General features: G+C 35.4%; 1 protein-coding gene across 2 annotated transcripts in view; it reads left to right on the top strand.

The window, feature by feature from the left end:
• The window catches only part of ACBD6 (acyl-CoA binding domain containing 6), a 205,166-nt gene that overhangs the window by 102,747 nt on the left and 82,734 nt on the right, over positions 1-19,685 (top strand). For both annotated transcript variants that reach the window (XM_047076859.1, XM_047076860.1), the window contains exon 6: positions 3,504-3,593. In XM_047076859.1, the coding sequence (XP_046932815.1) occupies positions 3,504-3,593 (90 nt within the window). The remainder of the gene's footprint in view (positions 1-3,503; positions 3,594-19,685) is intronic.

Below are 19,685 nucleotides of genomic sequence, written 5' to 3'. Positions count from 1 at the left end.
AAAAGAACTAGAAAAAGAAGAACAAAGCCTAAAGTGAATAGAAGAAAGGAAATAATAAAGAGCAGAGCAGAAAGAAATGACCTGATGACCTAAAGACTAAAAAAAAAGAAAAGAAAACAAGAAAAACACAATGAAACCAGGAGGAGGTTCTTTGAAAAGATAAATAAAATTGATAAACACTCATCCAGACTCCTTAAGAAAAATTAATAAATAAAAAGACCCAAATAAATAAAGTGAGAAATAAAAGAGAAGTGACAATTGACACTACAAAAATACAAATGATTTTAAGAGACTGCTATGAAAAATTATATGCCAACAAATTGGCCAACCTAGAGAAAGTAGATAAATTCCTATAGACATACACTCTTCCAAAATTAAATCAGGAAGAAATAGAAAATCTGAAACTCTAGTAAATTGGTGATCAAAAACTATGAAAAAAATAAAGTGCAGGACCAGATAGATCCATAGGCGAATTCTATCAAACATTTAAAGAGTTAATTCTTATTGTCCTTAAACTATTCCAAAAAATAGAAGGGGAAAGAAAACTTTAAAATACATTCTACGAGGCCAGTGCTATCCTGACACCAAAATTAGACAAAGATGCCACCAAAAAAGAAAACTATGGTTCAATCTTCATGATGAACACAGGTGCAAAAATCCTCAGCAAAATATTAGCAACCACATTCATAATACATTAAAAGGATCATTCACCACGATCAAGTGGGATTTATTTTGGGGATGCAAGGATGGTTCAGGATTCGTAAATTAATCAACATGATACACCACATCAACAAAATGAAGGATGAAATCATATCATCTTAATAGATGCAGAAAAAGCATTTGACCAAATTTAACGTCTGTTCATGACAGAAACTCAGCAAAGTGGGTTTAGGGAGAAAATACCTCAACATAAGAAAAAGCATGTATGAAAAACTGACAGCTAACATGATACTCAGTGGTGAAAAACAGAGTTTTCCTCTAAGATCAGGAACAAGACAAGGATATCCACTCTCACCACTTTATTCAACATAGTACTAGAAATCCTAGCCATGGTAATCAGACAAGAAAAAGAAATAAAAGGCATCCATATTGGTAAGGAAGAAGTTAAACTGTCACTATTTGCAGATGAGATGATACTCTGCATAGAAAACCCTAAAGATTCCACCATAAAAACCATTAGAACTGATAAATGAATTCAGTGAGGTTACAAGATATAAAATTAATCTCCAGAAATCAATAGCATTTCTGTATACTAATAACAAAGTAACAGAGAAATTAAGAAATAATTTCATTTACAATTACACCAAAAATAATAAAATACCTAGGAATAAACTTAGGAGATAAAAGACCTGTACTCTAAAAACTATAAAACATTAATGAAAGAAATTGAAGACAACACAAACAAATGGAAAGCTATCTTCTGCTCATGGATTGGAAGAATCAATATTGTTAAAATGTTCATACAACCCAAAGCAATCTACAGATTCAGTGCAATCCCTATCAAAATACCAACAATATTATTCACAGAATGAGAACAAATAATCCTAAAATTTGGATGGAACCACACAAGAGCCCAAATAACCAAAGCAACTGTGAGAAAGAAAAAGCTGTAGGTATCATAATTTTAGATTTCAAGATATACTACATAGCTGTAGTATTCAAAACAGTATGGTATTGGTACAAAATAGACACATAGAGGGGCGCCTGGGTGGCGCAGTCGGTTAAGCGTCCGACTTCAGCCAGGTCACGATCTCGCGGTCCGTGAGTTCGAGCCCCGCGTCGGGCTCTGGGCTGATGGCTCGGAGCCTGGAGCCTGTTTCCGATTCTGTGTCTGCCTCTCTCTCTGCCCCTCCCCCGTTCATGCTCTGTCTCTCTCTGTCCCAAAAATAAATAAACGTTGAAAAAAAAATTTAAAAAAAAAAAACAAAATAGACACATAGATCAATGAAACAGCTCAAATATAAACCCATGCTCTTATGGTCAATCTATGATAAAGACAAAAATATACAATAGGGCAAAGATAGTCTCTTCAGTAAATGGTGCTGAGAAGAGTAGACAGCTACATATGAAAGAATGAAACTATACCATTTTCTTACACCATCCACAAAATTAAGCTCAAAATTGATTAAAGACCTAAATGTAAGACCTGAAATCTTAAAAATCCTAGAAGAGAACACAGGCAGTAATTTCACTGACATCAACCATAGCAACATTTTTCTAGATAAGTCTCCTAAGACAAGGGAAACAAAAGCAAAGATAAACTATTGGGACTATAGCAAAATAAAAAGCTATGCATAGCAAAGCAAAACAAAAAGGCAACCTACTGAATGGGAAAAGATATTTCCAAGTGACATATCCAATGAGGGGTTAATATCCAAAATATATAAAGAACTCATATGCCTGAACACTAAAAAAAATAAACAACCCAATTAAAAAGTGAACAGAGGACCTGAATAAACATTTTCCCAAAGACATATAGATGGCCAATAGACACATGAAAAGATGGTCAACATTAGTAATCATCAGGGAAAATCAAATTAAAACTGCAATGAGATATCACCTTACACCTGACAGAGTGGCTAAAATAAAAAACAAAAAATAAGTGCTGTTGAGGATGTGGAGGAAAAGGAACCCTCCTGCGTTGTTGGTGGAATATAAATTGATGCAGCTACTGTGAAAAACAGTATGGAGGCTCAGAAACTTAAAAATAGAAATACTGTATTATCCAGTCATTTCTCTACTGGGTATTTACTCAAAGAAAATGAAAACACTACTTTGAAAAGATATATGCACCCCTATGTTTATTGCAGAATTATGTACAATAGCGAAGATATGGAAGCATCCTAAGTGTCCATTGATAGATGAATGGATAAAGAAGATGTGGTATATCTGTATGTACACACACACACACACCCACACACACACACACACACACACACACACAGGAATTAAGCTCTTGTAAAAAAGGATGAGATCTTGCCATTTGACAAGACAATATGGATGGACCTAGAGGGTATTATGCTAAGTGAAATAGATCAGACTAATAAAGACAAATATCATACGATTTCACTCATGGAATCTAAAAACAAATGAATAAACAAAAAGCAGATTCAGACCTATAAATATAGAGAACAAACTGATGGCTCTCAGAAGGAAGGGGGTGGGGTTATAGGAAAAATGGGTGAAGGGGAGTGGGAGATACAGACTTTTAGTTATGGAATCAGTAAATCACAGGAATTAAAGGCACAGCATAGGGAATATAGTCAGTGATCTTGTAATAACATTGCATGGTGACAGATGGTAGCTATGCTTGTGGTGAGCATAGCATAACATATAGAGAAGTTGAATCACTATGGTGTACACCTGAAACTAATGTAACATTGTGTGTAACATTACTCAAGTAAGATAAATAAAAATACAATTCTCAACCAAAAAAAAAAGTATTTTACATGGCCTCATAACTGGATTAAGAAATTCATTTATCTCAATTTTTGTGTTTTTAGGGCAGAACTCTACTCCATTGGGCGTGTGATCGAGGACATAAAGAACTAGTCACAGTCTTGCTACAATATAGAGCTGATATTAACTGCCAGGTAAGAGTGATGATGAGGGAGTTTTTTAAAAAATTGAGGTAAAACCCACACAACATAAAATTCACCATATTAACCACTTTAAAGTGTACAATTTATTAGCATTCATACACTTAACAGTGTTGTGTGACCGTCACTACTTTCTTGTTTCACATTTTCATCACCCCAAAAGGAAACTTTGTACTTATTAAACAATCACTCCCTATTTCCCCCTCTTCACAGATCTTGCCAATAGCTAATCTTTCTGTTTCAATGGATTTGCCTATTCTGGATATTTCATGTAAATGGAATCATAAAATATGTAGCCTTTGTGTCTGGCTTCTTTCACTTAGCATAATGTTTTCGAGGTTTATCCATGTAGCATGTGACAGTACTTCATTTTTTATGGCTAAATGTTATACCATCATATGGATAATACCACATTTTATCTCATCATCAGTTGATGAAAAGTTGGATCATTTCCATTTTTTTTTGGCATGAACAATTGATATGAACAATTAATGCATGTGTTTTTGTTTGAATGCTTGTTTTCAGTTCTTTTGATTCTGTACCTAAGAGTAGAATTTCAGAGTTGTATGGTAATTTGATGTTTTTGAGGAACCTCTACAAACTGTTCTCTACAGAAATTGCACCATTTTACATTCCCACCAGCAATGCATTGGGGTTCTAATTTCTCCACTGCTTTGCCAGTACTCGTTATGTTCTTTTTTTAACAGCCATCCTAGTGGAGTGAAGTGATATCTCATTGTGCTTGATTTTGATTTGCATTTCCTTAACAACTAATGATGTTGATATCTTTTCATATACTTGTTAACAATTTCTGTATTTCCTTTGGAGGAATGTCTGTTCAAACCTTTCACCATTTTTAAAATTGAGTTGCTTGTCTTTTTGTTAAGATGTAGGAGTGTTTTATATATTCTGGATAGTAGACCACTGTCAGATACATGATTTGCAGATACCTTCTCCCTTTCTGTGGGTTATCTGTTCACTTTTTGATAGTGTCACTTGGTGCACAGGTTTTGAATCTTGTTTTCAGGTTTTTTTTCTTTTTCTTTTTTTTTTCTATTCTTTTTGTTGGTTGTGCTTTTGGTATCATACTTAGGAAACCATTGCCAAGTATAAGGTCATTAAGATTTGTCCTCCTGTTTTCTTTCTTATTTGTTTTTATTGTTTTAAAGGTGCATAACATAAAATTTACCATTTTAACCATTTTTAAGTGTGCAGTTCTGTGGCATTAAGTACATCCACATTGTCCAACCATCACTATAATCCATCTCCAGAACTTTTCTTCTTCCCCAACTGAAACTCTGAATTCATAGCTAACTCCCCATACCCCCAGCTCCTAGCAACTACCATTCTACTTTCTACCTTCATGAATTTGACTATTTTAAGTACCTTATATAAGTGGAATTACATAATATGTGTCCTTTTGTGACTGACTTATTTCACTTAATATTTTCAAGGATCATCCATGTTGGTAGCATGTGTCAAAACTTCCTTTCTTTTTAAAACTAAATAACATGTCATTATACATATATACCACATTTTGCTTATCCAAATATTCATCTATAACATTGAGTTTCTTTATTCTTTTGACTATTGTGATTAATATGCTATGAAAATAGGTAGCAAATTTGAGTCCTTACCTTTGTGTGTCTTGAGTATATACCCAGAATTGGAATTGCCGGGTCATGAGGTACTTCTTTATTGAATATTTTGAGGAATCACCATACAATTTTACACAGTGGCTGCACCATTATGTATCAGCCTTGCATAAGTGTCCCGATTTCTTCACATCTTTACCAACACTTGTTATTTTTTGTATTTTTGATAATAGGCATCGTAATGAGTGAGAGGTGGTATCTCATTGTGGTTTTGATATGCACTTCCCTAATGACTGGTGATGTTGAACATCTTTTCATGTGATTATTGACCATTTGTATATCACTTTGTTTATGTCCTTTGCCCATTTTTAAATTGAGTTGTTTGTGTTTTTATTGTTAAGCTGTAAGAATTATTTATATATTCTGGATGTCAGTCCCTTGTCAGATAAATGATTTGCAAATACTTTCTCCCATTCTGTGAATTGTCTTCCACTCTATTGGTAGGGTCCTTTGATGGACAACAGTTTTAAATTTGATGAAGGCCACCTTTGTCTTTTATTGCCTGTGCTTTTGGTATCATATCCAAGAAATCACTGCCAAATTCAATGTTTTGAAGCTCTTTGCCTATGTTTTCTTTAAGAGTTTTTTAATTTCAGCCCATATGTTTAGGTCTTTGACCCATTTTGAGTTAGTTTTTGTATGTGGTATAAAATAGGGGTCCGGTTTCATTTTTTTGCATGTGGATAGTCCGTTTTCTCAGCACCATTTGTTGAAATGTCTTTTCCCCATTGAATAGTCTTGGAACCCTTGTCAAAAGTAATTTGATCATATCTGTAAGGTTTTGGGCTTTCTATTCTGTTCTGTTGGTCTATATTTCTGTCTTTATGCCATTACCATACTTGTTTGATTTACTGTAGCTTTGTAGTAAAATTTGAAATCAGGAAGTGTGAGACCTCCAACTTTTTTTTAAGTGTATTTTCTTTTTTTTTTTTTTTAAGTGTATTTATTTTGAGAGAGGGTACACGTGCCCATGTGTGAGCAAGGGAGGGGCGGGAAGAGAGGTAGAATCCCAAGCAGGCTCTGTGCTAACAGTGCGTAGCCTAATACCATGAACTGAACCATGAGACCGTGACCTGAGCCAAAATCAAGAGTTGGATGCTTAACTGACTGAGCCACCCAGGTACCCCTTGTTTTTCCTTTTCAAGACTGTTTGGCTATTCTGGGTTGCTTGATAGGATGATTTTTTTTTTTTTTCTGCAAGAAAATGTCATTGGGATTGTCATAAGGATTACGTTGAATCTGTAGATCACTTTGGGGAGTATTGACATCTTAATGTTAAGTCTACCAATCTGTGAGATGTTTTTCCATCTATTGGTGTCTCGAATTTCTTTAGGCAGCATTTTGTGGCTTTCAGTGTATATTTCTTTCACCTCCTTGGTAAAGTTTATTCCTAAATTTCTTTTTCTTTTTTGATGCTATTGTAAATGAAACTGTTTTCTAAATTTCCTTTTTGGATTGTTCATTGTTAGTGTTCAGAAACACAATTGATTTTTGCATGTTTGTTTTGTATCCTATAATAATGCTGAATTCATTTATTAGTTCTTACAGATTTTTGTGGGATCTTTAGGGTTTTTTACATATAAGATCATGTTGTCTATGAATAGAGATCATTTTACTTCTTCTTTTACAGTTGACATTCCTTTTCTTTTCTTTTTTTTTTTTTTAAGTAATCTCTACACCCAACGTGAGCTCAAACTCACGACCCCAATATCAGGAGTCTTGCGCTCTAATGACTGAGTCAGCCAGGCACCTCAGGATTCCTTTATTTTTCTTGCTTAGTTGATCTGACCAGGCCTTCTAGTACTGTGTCGATAGAAGTGGGTATCCTTGTTTTGTTCTAGGTGTTTGCTTTTTAATTTAGTGTGTTAGATATAAAATGCTTTTCTTTATGTAACATTTGTTGCCATATATATCCATTTTGGTCCAACTCCCTAGGCCTCATGCACTCATCCTGGCTCTTTTCATTAAATCTGAAATTTTTAGTTCTGACCACACTCTCCATTTCATCTAAATCTCTTACTTCACCTAGAAGATATCTTTAGTTTCTCTGCTAATCCACCTTCTCCCATTTCATCTTCTCCCATTCTCATGCTATTATCCTCAGCCTCATCTCCATTCCCTCTATTTCCACTGTTACAGCCACCTGGAAAAAGCCTAATTCTGATTAATCCAGTTACCTGCCTTTTGCACGTATACACCTAGTCTCTGGGCAAAGCTAGGAAGAAAAAAAAAGTATACAACCCTGATATTATCATAAATCATGGTATGCATCTTTAATTTTGCCTGAAAAGTCTTATGGTCCTTTTCATTCTCAGATTACCTCTCATTTCATAGAGAATAGAAGAAATCTTTATCACCAACTCAGATCTTAGTCAGTAGATCCAAAAACATAGAACTCTTCTTAGCTATCCTTCAGACACTTCCAAGTCACATCATCTTACACTGAACCCTACTGTCTCTCAACAACTGCCGCTACCCCTCACCATAATTGGCACCATCATCCAACCAGTTTTCTAGGAATCATCCTTGATTCTTCTCTCAATTTTCACACCCATTCAAGTCCTTTAGGTTCTACCTTCTATCTCCAAACCTACCCACTGCTCTATTTCAACACTTCCTGTACACTAGTTCAGGCTTCTTAAATTATTTCAGCAGCTCTGAACTCTCTTTCTCCTTCTAATCTTGATATCCTTCAGTATATTTTCAACTTTTCCTCTGGATAGTCTTTCTAAAATGCTAATTTGCAGATATTTTCTTGTTTACTTTTGTTTTTAAGATAAAATCTAAATTTAATATACTCTGTAAAGCCCTTCATGATCTTACATCTCCACTGTTTCTCAGCATGCTGCTTGCTTATAACCCTCCCTGGTATGCCAAGCTCCACTTCTTTGAAGAACTTGATATACTGCTCATCTCCTGGTCTTTTTATATGCTGTTTTCTTTCTTCTTCATTCTCCTTCCTAGGCCTCAGCTTACACATTACTTCCTCCAGGAAGCCTTCCTTCACTCTAACCAGTTAGAGATTCCCAATAGTTTATAGCTCCTTTTTTTAAAAAAAATTTTTTTTTAATGTTTATTTATTTTTGAGACAGAGACAGAGACAGCACAAGCTGGGGATGGGCAGAGAGATAGAGGGAAACACAGAGAGATAGAGGGAAACACAGAGATAGAGGGAAACACAGGCTCCAGGCTCTGAGCTGTCAGCGCAGAGCCCAATGGGGGCTTCAGCTTAGAAACGGCGAGATCATGACCTGAGCCAAAGTCAGATTCTTTTTTTTTTTTAATTTTTTAATGTTTATTTATTTATTTTAATTTTTTTTAATGTTTATTTATTTTTGAGAGACAGAGACAGAGCATGAGCAGGGGAGGGGCAGAGAGACAGGGAGACACAGAATCCAAAGCAGGCTCCAGACTCTGACACAGGGCTTGAACTCACAGACCGCGAGATCATGACCTGAGCTGAAGTTGGACACTCAACTGACTGAGCCACCCAGGCGCCCCAATGTTTATTTATTTTGAGGGAGAGAGAGTGTGCGAGCAGGGGAAGGGCAGAGAGACAGGGAAACACAGAATCCGAAGAAGGCTCCAGCAGCACAGAGCCTGATGCGGGGCTCGAACTTGACAACTGTGAGATCATGACCTGAGCTGAAGTCGAATGCTCAACCAACTGAGCCACCCAGGCGCCCTTATAACTCCCTGATCTTAAGCGCATCAAAAAGTTATGACAGTGCAATCACTTTGTATTATAACTGGTTGATTACATGTCTGTATTCTCAACACTATCATATACAGGTACTACAATTTGGTTGTATCACTAGCGCCTCAAATAATATCTGACATACAGTAGATGCTTAGTAATTATTGAATAAAGGAATATTGGTTTATAAAGAAAATGTTGGAAAAATAGAACATGAGTACCAGGAAGGACCTGAGCACTTTCCAGAGCTTTTTGGGTATCCTTGTTTTTTTAGCAGAAGAAATACCTCTTTCCCCATTAGATATGTGTATATTGTTCTTGGACCAGTTCCCTAGCTTTGAGTTATAGGTCAGATCATAGCTTATGCCATAATCTTGCCTTGAAATATATATATTTCATTGATTTTTTTTCTTTTAGTTGGTAGTATGTATTAAAAAAAAATACCTGGGGCACCTGGGTGGCTCTGTTGGTTGAGCATCTGACTCTTGATTTGGGCTCAGGTCTTGATCTCATGGTTCATGGGATTGAGCCCCGTGTCAGGCTCCGTGCTGCCAGTGCAGATCCTGCTTGGGATTCTCTCTCTCTCTCCCTCTCTCTCTGCCCTTCCCCACTCACTCATGCTCTTTCTCTCTCTCTCTCTCTCTCCCTCTCTCGCTCTCAAAATAAATAAATAAACTTTATTTTTAAGTAATACACTTTTTTTAAAAAAGTCAAAAAATGCAAAAGACTAATTTTTTTTAATTTTATTTATTTTTGAGGTGAGAGAACACAGACGAGAAGCTGTATATATATAAAAGCATGTACAGCAGCAATGTGATACAAGCTACACACGCTATTCTATAACTTGCTTTCTTTATCTTGGAGATTGTTCTATATCAGTATATAGATAATGTTGCCTTATTCTTTTTTTTTTCTTTAAATGTTTATTTATTGGGGTGCCTGGGTGGCTCAGTTGGTTAATAAGCATTGGGCTTTGGCTCAGGTTACCATCTCAGAGTTCATGAGTTCAAGCCCCACATCGGGTGAGCTTGAGCCCCACATCTGGTGAGCTTGAGCCCTGCTTTGGGTGAGCCCTGCTTTGGATGATCCCTGCTTCTCTCTCCCTGTCTCTGCCCCTTGCTCACTTGCACCCTCTCTCTCTCTCTCTCTCTCTCTCTCAAAATAAAATAAAATAAAATAAAATAAAATAAAATAAAATAAAATAAAATAAAATAAAATAATAAAATATAAAATAAAATAAAATAAAATAAAATAAAATAAAATAAAATAGTATATTTATGTTGAGAGAGAGCATGAGTGGGGGAGAGGGAGAGAAAGAATCCCAGGCAGGCTTCACGCTGCCAGTATGGTGCCCAACGCAGGGCTCCAATGCACGAAACATGAGATCAAGAGTCATACACTTAACTGACTGAGCCACCCAGGCATCCCATGCCTTATTCCTTTTAATGGGTGCATAATATTCCTTTATAGAGATGTATCATAATTTAGCTGGTACCATATAAATGGGCCAATGAATTAATTAATGGATTAATATCCTTTAACCAAGAACCACTTGTATTTCATTTTCTGTGAAACATCTGTTCATATTTTTTGCTCAGTTTCCCACTGGATTGATGTTTTCTTCTTAATTTATAGGAACTTTTTATGTGTTAAGGAAAATGAGCACTTTGTGATATAAATATTAAAAATATCCCCATGTTTCCTTCTCATACCTTCATCATTTCATGGTTTCCTTGATACATCTAGAATTAATTTGTCACATGTATGTAATACACATTTTATTTTTGTCCAGATGGTATCAACTTTATTTTTGTGTAGATGATTAACCTTGTTCACTAATGTTTGTTGAATAATCTTTCCTCTACTGATTTGAAGTACCTTTTTTCTTTTTTCATATTCTCACTTCCTCTGTGTATTCCTGGGCTGTTTCCGATTCCATTGCTCTGTTTTTTGTTTACATACTTGTGTTATGATGTTTTAATGGTTATAGCTTCAAAATATGTTTTAATATCTGGTAGGATAAATTTCTTCACTACTTACTGAGAATTTTTCCCATGATTTTTACTTATTTTTCTTTATGAACATTTAAATCTTTTCATTTGATAATAAATTATATTCAATAAATAAATCATCTTTTCATCTTTTGCTTCCCTTATCCACTACCATTAAGTTAAGTAAGTTAAAAAACAAAAGCAATAAAGTATTGGTGTGCTCATGTCTTTTACTTGGTTTGTATTGTTAGGGGGTGTTTGGAAGGGAAATGTTCCCAAGTTAGGAATAGCCTGAGGTTTTCATCTGTTTGTCTTGTATTATGTTTGGTTAATATAAGACAATTCAAAAACTGCTTTATGTGGCTTTATGGAATACTCTTTACAGAACACCAGCTTTAATGCAAAGTAAAAGTCCACATAGGTTTTTTGGATGAGTCAATTAGGACTATGTGCAACCAATGTTTTCCTTGACGTCTTTGTATTCACATGACTACTTTATATTGCCCCTAGCCTCAATTTTCCTCTGTTATTGACAATCCTGATTCCCACAATCTAGCTTCGGTTAAGGGAATGCTTTTGGCTTTGTTAGTTTGGATTACTTAGATGCTTCCAAGTCACAGGGCTTTTGGAGATTAGCTCTCAGAATAGCTTTCCCTTTGTGATTTCTTCTTTGGTTTCGTTATTGAAAACTCTTTTCAAATATAGACAATACAAACATAATAAATGGAAGGAAAGGTTCATCTCCCTCATGATTCAATCTTTCTTAAACAACATTATTATTGACTGGCCTATTGGTTGCCAAAAAGGAAAATCAATTTTATTAGAAGTATTTGCTTGGCCACAGATCTTGGTACTAACCCAACAGAGACAGGCTGATGTTATCAACTATCTGAAGACTAATTTTTACCATTAGCCTGAAACGGAGTAGTAATTAGACATATGTCAAAGTCTACTCTGTGTTTTTCTGTCATTTTTACCCGTCAGTATATCTCATATATACTTTTATTGCACTGCAGTTTCTACATTCTGTGACTGATGGAATTGGAACTTTTAATTTTATTTTATTTTCAAAGAAAGATCCTTTATAGATTTCATTTGTTACCTGGCAGTATTATGGACACAGTTTTGTCTCTTCCACTGCTTGGTATTGATTTTTTAGTTCAACTCTGGAAGTTAGGTTCTTAACCACATTTGAGATTAGGATATGGGTTAAACACACAGGCATATACCCCACAGACCTCTTGAATAATTTTGATCTTTCAAGCCCTGGAGAAAGATTAAACCTATTCCCAAAGCACACTGGAAGTATTTGAATGCTGAAGATTTATTACCAGGTTTTCTCAGATTTATTGTAAAGTAATATTAAGGAATTCAGTAGGTTGGGGGAGAAGTGGGAGCATCTGTGGTGTTAGGTGTTTACACTGTGTACTGGGTATTAATGCAGTTCAGGAGGAAAGCGTTTGTTTGAGTGCTATGTTGAAGACTTGGCGGTTTATAAATGACCTAAACTTAACGCTTTACATGATGGCATAGAGCACCATGCCCTCTCTGTGAGTGCCTTGGTGACTGTGTGTTGTAAAAGATTTCAAAAACATGAGATGTTAAATAAACTTATTGTGGTGATCATTTCACAGTATATACAAATATTGAATCATTATGTTGTATATCTGAGACTAATATAATGTTACATGTCAATTATACCTCAGTTTTAAAAAAGAATACTTGTGGAAGAAAAGAATAAATGAATGTATCTGTAAAAAAGGAATTCTATATCCGTATATAGTTTTATGAAATAAATAGAAAATGCACTTTTTTTTAAAAAGCAGAGGAATAATTGCAAGTCTAGATTTCACCAGGGTGTTGTGGAGCTTAAAGTAGTGACAGTGGCCTCTGTACCTCAAGCTGTCCTGCGGCACCTGGGCAAGTGTACCCCTCTTCCCCAAGTCCACCAAGCATATTGCTTCCAGCAGAGACTTCTCCAGACTGTTGTTTATTATGTCACTGGCTTGATCAGAACTCTGATAATTGCACTACCCATAGGATAAATTCCAAACTCTCTGGAGTTGAATTCACTTTTCTCCAATATCTGAAAAAAAGACAAAAATAAATAAATAAATAAATAAATAGCCATGAGAAAATTATAAAGCAGTAAATAAAACTATAATCCTATTGTATGTGTGTGTTGGGAGAGGGATAAGATATAAAACAGTTTTGTAGTGCATACTATGTATCAAACATCTTATATGTATTATCTCTTTTAGTCATCACATCAGTCCTATAATGTAGGTATATTGTTATCTGCATTTTACTGGTGAAGAAACAGGAGGTTGGGAAGTCCTAGAAGTAATAAGTGACAAAGTTTAGATTTGAACATGTCATTCTGATTCCAAAGCTTAAGCTCTTAACCTCTCCACTGTAAAATTTGAGTACATTTTTATTCTCATCTTTATTTTCTCTACTTACATGTATGTAACATATTTTAAAGATATTTGGTACACGGGTGCCTGCCTGGCTCAGTGGTAGAGCATGTGACTCTTGATTTCAGAGTCATGAGTTTGAGCCCCATGTTAGGTGTAGAGAGTACTTTAAAAAAACGTTTTTTAAGAAGGTATTTGGTACAATATTGTACATAGAGTAGTTTTTCTGCAGTATTTAAGAGAATGGAGATACTAAATACATTTAGTGAGATACATATAGTATTAAAAACTTAAGGACACAACTGAATACCACACCTTTACCCACACTCACACACACACACACACACACACACACACACACACACCTGTGCAACTACCACCTATATCAAAGTAGAACATTGCCAAAACCCCAGTAGGTTTGTTTCCTTAAGCAACTAATGTCAGTATCAATCCTCCCACCCCCACTCTGAGGGAACTATTATTCTGACTTCAATTGCCATCAATTAGTTCTCCTTCTTCTGGAAATTCAAATATTTACAACATATATTTTCTTTTGGATCAGTTTTATTATACTCAATATAACATTTGCAAGAGTCATTCATGTTGTTACATATATCATTTGTTCCTTTATTTTTATAGCTGTATAATGTTTTATTGTGTGCATGCATATACCACAATTTATCTGTTTTCCTCTTGATGGACATTTAGGTTTTTTTTCTTCAGTTTTAATGAATATTGGCTATTATGAAAAAAGTGGCTATAAACACTTCACGTGGGCATATACATATATCTTCACTTCTCTTGGATATATACTTAGGAGAAGAAATGCTGGAGCATATGGTAACTCTGTGTTTAACCTTTTGAGGACTGCTTATGGTTTTTCAAAGCGACTGCTCATTTTACATTCCCACTAGCAGTGTACGAGAGTTCCAGTTTTTTTACATCCTTGTCAACACTTGTTATTATGTCTTTTATTTTGATAGCCACTTTAGTGTATCTCATTGTGGGTTTGATTTTCATTGTCCTGATTGTTACTGATGTTGAGGATTTTTTCCTGTGCTTATTGGCCACTTCTGTATGTTCTTTGGGGGAAATGTCTATTCAGATCCTGTGCCCACTTTTTTTTTTTAACTGGGTGAAAAAAGCCATGGAAAGCTCAGTAAGTTTTTTTATAGGCAAAATCTGTTAAGGGAATGGACTCAAGGCCAGCCCTTTTGAGGCGGATCATCATTTGTGTCTCGTGTTGCCATCCTCTCCTCTCTCAAGGTATTTATCTGGGTGAAAGCAGCTTTGAAAGGACCAACAGTGGTGACTCAAAGGGAAAATATGTCAAAGCAGAGTCTGAAGGGTGTGAGTCTGAAGGGTGTGAGTGCAAGGGAGGAAGTTGGGGACTTTGCTTAGGTGATGTATTAGTAGTGGGATAAATGAGGTGACTGCCTGAATCGGACCTTTTATTTTGTTTGGCAGTTTTCTTTTAATCTCCCTAGCCATCATTAATTAAGAGGAACCCGCAAAGAAAAGGGACCAGGGTAGTTTTGTGGATTCACCTAATTCTGTAGGGGCTCTCTATACCTCAGCCAACTAGAACAGATTGATATTAACAGTGTCTTTCCCCATTTTAAAAATTTGGTTGTCTCTTTACTGTTGAGTTGTGAGACCTATTATGTATTCTGAATATAAGCCCCTTATCGTTTATACGATTTGCAAATATGTTCTTCCATTGAGGGGGCTGTCTTTTTACTGGCCTAGTAGTATTCTTTGAAGCACAAAAAGTTTTAATTTTAATGAAGCCCAGTATATCTAGTTTTTATTTTGCTTGTGTTTTTTATGTCATTTCTAAGAAACTGTTGTTTAATCAGAGACCATAGTGATTGAGCCTTTTTCTTCTAAGAGTTTTATAATGTTATCTCTTACATTTAGGTTTTTGATTAATTTTGAATTGTGTACGATGTGAGGTAGAGGTCCAACCTTATTCTTTTACATGTGGATATCTAGTTGTTTCAGTCTTTCCGTTGAAAAGACTATTCCTCCTCCCCATTGAATTGTTGTAGGACCCTTATCAAAAATCACTTGACCATAAATTTGAGGGTTGATTTCTAGATTCTTCTTTCTTTTCCATCGATTGATATGTCTACCCTTATGACAGTACCACACTATCTCTCACTTCTTTTGTTAAATTTATTCCTTTACTGAGATTTTCTGTTTTTGTCATTTATTGCAAGAATGCTGATAACTGCTCATTAAAATATTTTATGACAGCTATTTTCAAATCTTTGTCAGATAATTCTAATATCTGAGTCACCTTGGTGTTTGGTGTGTGTGGATTGCCTTTGTGTATTCAAATTGTGATTTTCTTAGTTTTCTTTACTGTGGCTTTGTAGTATATTTTGAAACAGAAATGGGAGATCTCCAACTTTGTTCTTTTTTTCAAGATTGTTATTGCTATTCTGGGTCCCTTGAATTTCCATATAAATTTTAGAATCAGCTTATTAATTTCTGCAAAACAAAATGCAGCTAAGATTTTTATAGGGATTGCATTAAATCTGTAGATCAGTTTGGGGAGTAGTGACATCTTAAAACATTAAGTCTTGTTATCCATAAAATATCTTTTCATTTATTTAGGGCTTGTTTAATTTCTTTCAGTGGTATTTTGTAGTTTTCAGTGTACAAGTCTTATATTTCTTTTGTTAAATTTATTCCTAAGCAAAGGAATAGAAGACATAAAAAAGAACTAAACAAAAATTATAGAACCAAAGATATAATAACTGAAATAAAAATTCACTGGTCTCACTACCATAATGGAGGTGATAAAGAAAAGGATCAGTGAAGTTGAAGTCAGATAGGTAGAAAGTATCTAATTTGAAAAACTGAGAGGAGGTAGATGGGAAAGAAATCATCAGCAGGGCTTCCAGGACCTGTGTGACAATTATAGAAGATTTAGCTTTTTTTGTCATTTGAATTCCAAAAGGAGAAGAAAACAGTGTGAAGCTGAAAAATATTGAAAGAAATCATGCTGAAAACTTCCCAATTTGATGAATAGCATTGTAGATTCAAGAAGCTGAGCAAACCCAAAACAGATGAATCTGAAAAATTCTTTGCCAGAATACATCAAAATCAAACTTCCAAAAATTAAAGAGAAGAAAACATTGAAAGCAGCTAGTGGGAAAGAATGCATTATGTTTATGGGGAAACAGTGATTGAAATGGTTTTTCATGGAGGTCAGAAGGAAGTGGCACCACATTTTTCAGGTGCTGAAAGAAAAGCTGTCAACTTGTAATTCTATAGCCAGTGAAAATATCTTTCAAGAATAAGGTGAAATAAAGACATTCTCAAATGAAGAAAAATACAGAGTATTTGTCACCCACCAATCTACTCTAAAAGAATGGCTAAATGGAAGTTCTTTATTTTTAAAACAGTTTGTTAATGTTTATTTACTTTAGAGAGAGAGACAGAGTGTGAGAGGGGAGGGGCAAAGAGCAAGGGAGACACAGAATCCGAAGCAGGCTCCAGGCTCTGAGCTGTCAGCACAGAGCCCGATGTGGGGCTCGAACTCATAAACTGTGAGATTATGACCTGAGCCAAAGCCAGCCGCTCAACTGACTGAGCCACCCAGGCTCCCCTAAATGGAACTTCTTTAAATAGAAAGGAAATTATAATAGAAGGGAACTTGGAACATAAAGAAGAAAGAGAAACAACAATGGAATGGGTGAAAATAGAGATAAACATAATATATGGTCCTTTACTCTGGACTTTTAAAAATTATGTTTGACCACTGAATCAAAAATTTTAACATCATCTGATGTTATATAAATATTCTACTGATCCACAGGAAATATTTAAGACAATACATTATAAGTGGGTGGGGGCTCCAAAATTAAAGAACATAGATCCTTACAACGACAAAAAAAATAGTTGAACACATTGACAAGGTCATGTGAAAACACAGGAGCTTACTCCCTGTGTTTTCTTTCAGTTTTGTAAAGGTTTCAGGCATTAATCCATTTTGAGTTGATTTTTGTGTATGGTGTAAGATAGAGGTCCAGTTTTATTCTTTTGCATGTGGCTGTTTAGTTTTCCTAATACCACTTATTGAAGACACTATCTTTTCCCATTGTATATTCTTGCCCCCTTTGCCTCCGATCAATTGACCATATATGTGGCTTTTTTCTGGCTTCTCTGTTTTGTGCTGTTGGTCTATGTGTCTGTTTTTATGCCAGTACTATTCTGTTTTGTAATGAAGTTTGAAATCAGAGTGTGTGATGCCTCTCCAGCTTTGTTCTTCTTTCTTAAGATTGCTTTGGCTATTTGGGATTTTTCATGGATCTATACAAATTTTAGGGTTGGCGCTTCTATTTCTGTGAAGTATTCTATTAGAATTCTGGTAGGAGTTGCATTGTGTCTGTTGATTGTTTTGGGAAGTATGAACATTTTAGTAAGAAAGCACAGGATATCTTTCCATTTATATGTGTCTTTTTCAGTTTCTTTTACCAGTGTTACAATTTTCAGTATACAGATCTTTTTCATCTTCTTGGTTAAATCTCTTCCTAATTATTTTATTCTTTTTGATGCAATTTAAATGGGATTGTTTTCTCAATTTTTTTGAGAATGCAATGTTTTAGAAGTATTTTAAACAACTGTTGACATAATGTACCACAAAGCAGATATCAACGAAAATATTTTATATCAGCATATTCTCTGAGTGTGGATCAATTAAATTAGAAATCAACAAAGGTGATTTAAAACATATATATACTGGGTTACCTGGGTGGCGCAGTCAGTTAAGCGTCAGACTCAGGTCATGATCTCACTGTTCATGAGTTCTAGCCCTGTGTTGGGCTCTGCGCTGACAGCTCGGAGCCTAGAGCCTGGTTTGGGTTCTGTGTGTGTGTCTCTCTCTCTGTTCCTCCCCGACTCTCTCTCTCTCTCTCTCTCTCTCTCTCTCAAAAATAAATAAACATTAAAAAAAATTGAAGAAAATAGTTGAACAAACTTAAAAGCAAATGACTTTTCTTGAGCCTATCAGATAATTAAGTTCTCAGAGTAAACTGCCACCCTGACACCTGAAGAAACTGGCAAACACAGATAATCACAGCTGAGATCACCTGGAGCCAAAGCCACTGGAGCCATAAACTCGTAGGAACACAAGTGGTAATTGATCAATAGCTGGAGGCTCAGTGTGGAGTAGCTTGAGAGGAAGTAACTCCAGGGGCCTAGTCTTAGGTGTGCCCCACACTATATCGTAGTTTTACTTATAGGAACCTACTTCTATCCTCAAGTTCTCACAGTGAAGATCTGAGGAAAAATCTCTCTTGTTTCTGTCAGGACAGAGGGAAAATAACAATGTTGAAACATACTAAGAGCATTTTTCATAACAAAGGCCCACCTTCCAAGGGAAAAGTCTACCAGAGCAGTTATCCTACTCCAGCCCCCTTTAATTTTCCTAAGAGGAGGTGGGGTTGGGGGGTGGGTACTAAGAAACACCTGTAAAGATCCAGGCACACTAAAAGACTGAGATTTAATCATAAGGTTACAGAATGCTTCTCTGCTCCCTATACCTTACCACCACAGCCATGTGGCTCTCATTACAGTAAGAGCAGATTGTAGCTGAAAGAGCTCCAAGACACTGACTCTTTTTAAGTAGGAGCTCTTAGGGAAACCCAAAGACAACAGGGGAGACAAAAACAGGAAACTGAAGCCTCAGGTTTCTATAGCTACGGTAAACATTGAACACAGCCCAGCTATTCGCCAGATTAATATAAAACATCACACTAAATTTCTGTTTACCATAGTTTCTATTATTGGATACCTCACATCTAGCTCTCAATAAAAACTTACAGGGCATGGTGAACAGTTAGAAAAATCATAGTCTGACAAAGCAAGTATCAGAACCAGACTCATGACACAGATTTTGGGATTATCAGATAGGGAATTTGTATGATTAAGTAATATGTTAAGTAATCTAATGGAAACAGTAGATATATATAAGAATGATGGATCATGTAAGCAGAAAGATGGAAACGTTAAGAAAGAATGAAAAGGAAATGCTCGAAATCAGAAACACTGGAACAGAAATGAAGAATACATTTGGTAGTTTCTTCAGTAGAGTACACAAGTGAGAGAAGAGTCAGTGAACTTGAAAGATATGTCAGTATGAACTCTAAAACTGAAATGTAAAGAGAAAAAAACAGAGAAAGATAAAAAGAACAGAATTTTTGAGAACTCTTGGACAATTTCAAAAAGTGTAACGTACATGTAATTAAAATATCAGAAGGGGAAGAAAGAATGGAGCAAAAGAAATATTTGAATAGCTGATAGTTTTCCAAAAT

Source organism: Lynx rufus, unplaced genomic scaffold, assembly GCF_022079265.1.
Source record: "Lynx rufus isolate CCGP_SWC_20201006 ecotype Redwood Valley unplaced genomic scaffold, mLynRuf1.p SCAF_15, whole genome shotgun sequence".
Taxonomy (NCBI): Eukaryota; Metazoa; Chordata; class Mammalia; order Carnivora; family Felidae; genus Lynx; species Lynx rufus.
Note: the sequence above shows the minus strand (reverse complement) of the source record. Positions and strands in the feature narration are given on the sequence as shown.